Source organism: Lipotes vexillifer, unplaced genomic scaffold (genome assembly GCF_000442215.2).
Source record: "Lipotes vexillifer unplaced genomic scaffold, Lipotes_vexillifer_v1.1 scaffold471, whole genome shotgun sequence".
Lineage (NCBI taxonomy): Eukaryota > Metazoa > Chordata > Mammalia > Artiodactyla > Lipotidae > Lipotes > Lipotes vexillifer.
In genome coordinates, this window is record NW_006780162.1 from 1,406,232 (window position 1) to 1,410,339 (window position 4,108).

The window sequence follows — 4,108 nt, forward strand, 5'->3', positions numbered from 1 at the left end:
GCTTAAAAAATATTTACATAATTATAAAAATAAATATGTAATTGAAAACTTCAATGGAGGACATGAAGGGAAATTACAGGCTGCTATAGAATCCTGTAATAGAAGGATTTGATTGAAAGTTTTAACATGTCCTGAGAAAAACAAAACAAAACATGCATCTTGGTTTTAGGGGTAAAGAGAGTATTTTGTCCATTGACCACAGCCAATAAAATACTTAAAATCTCATGTTATTTGTGCTCAAATAAAATTTCTTGGGCCTTTGTTTGCTTTTAAACCTTTTTCTCTTGCCATAAAAAATGACTTCAAATATGAATAGCAAAGGATATTTATTACTAGTGGCTTAGGATGCTAATTTAAGATAAGCTAGAGGGTTTTAACAGGAATGGAAATAAAATATCCAAATTAGAGCAACAGCCCTGCATCAGAAGTCAGAGGGTTTTTGTCCCCGTCAAACACATCTGAGCTGTGCTACCTTGGCCAAGTTATACAATGTCTCTGAACCTCAGTTTCCTCATCTCTAAAGCAAATGCCATATCTACCTTCAGTATCCTTCTGAGGGGCTTATGAAGTTGAGGTACACAAAAGTGCTTTGTGCTCACCAGTCTAGAAAGTAGAGTATAAAAAGGGAGGAAACAAAGAGTTAAAAAAAATAATGAATTCATGTAGTTATCTCTAAATTGCTTACTAATCACTAAGCAAAAGCTATTGCCAATATTATCAGAGTCAACTACTTAGCATGTCACACTTAGTACCCTGAAAAAAATACCAGCAAATGCTTTCTGCAATAAATAACCATATGTTCACTTGCAATCCAAATTTTGCTGAGAGAAGAAAGTGTCATTGTTTGGAAATACATGCTGGCTGGATTCTTTCTTTTCTTTCTCCCCATCTGCAAAGCATATTCAAGGACAGTGGCATGAACCTGAAAATGAGAAAAGTTCAACTCGAAAGAAAATGCCATTTTCATTGGAGGAGTGAGGTAGTAATTCTTCTTTGAGTTCCTCTCTTTAGCAGGCACCCATATTTTCACCTTTGAAGCCTTTATATTTGGTACTGATTCCATGAAGAGCATTGCTCAAGACACACAGGCTCCATTGCCACCTGCCTTGCTTGATTAATGGGGCTGTTCTGAGAAATCATGGCCTGAAGGAGACATTTTTAACCAGTTCTGTCAGAAGGACTCACTGTTTACCTTCCCCGATTTCAGTGCAGGTTCTCCCAAGAGGCACATGAGATTTTATAAATAGCCATCATTTGTAAAATATTCCAGAAGACTCACCTCTGAAATAAGCCCATCACACTAAATAACTTTCAATTATTGACGCGTTACCATCTCAATGGAGGGGCAGTCATTTTTACATATAAATAGAGCATTAGAAAATAAAACAAGATTTTTTTTTTAACACCGTCAAGGAACGGGTTATTGATGACCAAGTTTTAACATATTTTTAGAGAGAATTCCCTATTTATTCAATCTGATCTATTTTGTCCTTCAGGTTTTCTTTACTTAATAAAGGGACGACATATAAAATATGAAACTCCTCAACTTTATTAATGCAAACATATTTTTTATTGAAGAATGAATGCATTTATGCTAAAGAGTAGTTTACATTTGTTGTGAAGCAGCAAGCTTATCTCCAAGAGGTGCATCCCCCTCAATATGACTCCATGCTTATTCTACATGCCTTAAGACTGGACCCACACTCGGGGGCACACGTACACACACACAAACGCATACATGGACACACAGATACACAGACCAAAACGCCGACACCACTGCTCTCTGGATTCAATAAACTCTCATTTAAGGCTTCTGTAAGGTGTCCTAGTGCCCCTAAAATTATTACCAGGATTCAAAACAGACTTTCAGAAAGGAGCAGTGCCTGGAAAACTAGTCATCTGCTCTCGGCCTTAAATGCATGGATTTTAGCCAATACTTTCAATGTCATTCAATATTGACTCTTTGCGTTTATGATATTTAAAGATCCATCAAACTGAGAAAACTCAGGCTCTTAGTGAGAATTTCTCATTAGAAATACCGAACAAACTGGCAACTCTGACCCTAAGAGATCAATCCAATTGGAAGATAAGAAGGTCAGATTTCCCTTTAGAGTGGACAGAGGTTCTCTAGATAAGTCTGGTTTATATCATTTGTTTCCTAATCGAGTGTAGTGTTGAGTGATGGGTCAAAGATTCCTTAGTGATACCAACTCAGATTTGAAGCTTGCCATGAAAGGTTCATCAGAAAGGACCATCAACTAAATAAGTTACCATAAATCGGGGTTGAAGAAAGGACAGCCCACAAGGAGCTTGTTCAGTCGCTGATAACTCATTCCCTTTTTCCAACCTAACTGTGGTGGTGGTGGTAGTTTGAAACTCCCGCTTTGTTTGAGTGTTTCTTTCATCTGCTTGGTTATTTTCTTCCCTTTTGGTGTCCTGCAGTGTAGGGTGAGGCTGCATCTCTGTAGGGATGGTGGCGCAGACTGGAAGGGCAGAGAGGGAGGATGGGTCAGGCGGAGGAAAGGGGCTATTAGTAGTTGCAAGTATTCTAAGGAGATAGATGAAGTGAATACAATAAGAGGGTACTACTTGATATACTTATGTAATAAAAGCATTACCTTTAACTGTGAATTAACTGCCAACTATCAGGTTGTTAGTTGTAAAGCTCAATAACGGCTGTGCTGATTTGCTTACTGAGGAGAGAATCTGAAGCCAGCCAGGGGAGAGGAGCTCTCAGGATCAGCCTGAGGTGTTCCTTTAGTCCAGAGGCCTCCTCGCCAGCAACAGCACTCACCACCTCCCCAGACAACTAGGGATCCTATAGGGGCATCTAACATTCTTGTTGGGTTTCATAAGGCAAGTTGGGATGGTCCATCAAATAAACAGCCGCAGTGTATTTGCCTGAGAGCGCTGAAAATCGGCATGGAGAGCTCCTACAGGGAGGCATTGGAAAATGAGAAAAAAAAAAAAAAAAAAAGACCAGAGTCTAGAACTTTCCTCCCCAGCCACACTCCCACCTTCCTCATAGTCACAGCAGCAGCAGATTTCAATGTAATTACTTTAATAATACATTTCTTTAGATTTAGAATTGCTCTTCTGAATTTAAAAAGCTTGGTCAGCCAATAATTTGGCAGTCTTTTCATCCCAAATTTGAATCATTGCTTATTCATCGCTCGTCTTGAATGCCTTGACCAATGCTGCCTTTGCTGAAGCATCCTCAGTTCACTCAGCCGTCATCGGATTCCAATTCCTGGGACACCTCTTCCGAGGAGCTGTTCCTGTGGATCCGGCCGTCGCTCTTCATACTGTGGAAAGTCTTCTTGAAGGCCTCCATCATGGCGTGGGCCAGCTTCTTGGCCTCCAGCTTGCTGTCGCACGCGACAGCGTGGCAGTCCATCTGGTAGGACAGGTCGTCATTAATCTCCCTGTAAACCCAGGCGAAGATGTCAGGGCTCACGTTGTGGTCGGCGGTGCAGTAGGCAATGCGGGCCACCTGGAAGGTATCCATGTGCACCGTGGCCTCCCCTTTGTGGTCGAGGTGATGGAGCCACACTTGGAACGGTCGGATTTCCAGGAGGGCATTGGCTGGAAAGATGTCTTCTCGGGCTAGCGTGTGCTTTTTCCAGAGCTCGATGACTGGCTTTTCTGTGCAGCCTGACAAAAACTGCATGCCTGTGGTGGGGACCTTACCCAGATAGGTCACCTGCAGAAGTAAGAGAGGAAGAAAAAGGAAGAGGTCAGCAGTAGGCTCTTCGTTCTAGTTGTTCACTGATGTTCTCAAACAATCATGGCGTCACCCTGGAAGGATGGAGAGACATCTTTCTTGCTCCTTAAAAGAATAACTGTCATCAGAATTTACATTTTTTCTCCCTAACAAGTTGACCCCTTGGCAAAGGTACTGAAATTTAAAAATAGGGTTAAACTTTAAAAATTAGAGTTTTAGAGACCTACTCTCCCTCCTTCAGCCCCCTTTTAAACTCAAGTTAGAATGCATGATTATGATCTTTTCCAAATTTGGCATTTCTTTGACACCATAAATCCACTTGAAGTTTATTTTCAACCAAACACACGCAGAATTTAATGATAAGAAGGAGTCAAAAGGATGTTG

At 40.9% G+C, this 4,108-nt stretch overlaps 1 protein-coding gene across 1 annotated transcript in view; it reads right to left on the reverse strand.

The window, feature by feature from the left end:
- Positions 1-1,551: 1,551 nt before the first annotated feature.
- Positions 1,552-4,108, reverse strand: part of PID1 (phosphotyrosine interaction domain containing 1) — a 262,811-nt gene continuing 260,254 nt past the window's right edge. The window contains exon 3 of the mRNA XM_007453260.1: positions 1,552-3,703. Coding sequence (XP_007453322.1) covers positions 3,227-3,703 — 477 coding nt within the window. The 3' untranslated portion in view covers positions 1,552-3,226. The remainder of the gene's footprint in view (positions 3,704-4,108) is intronic.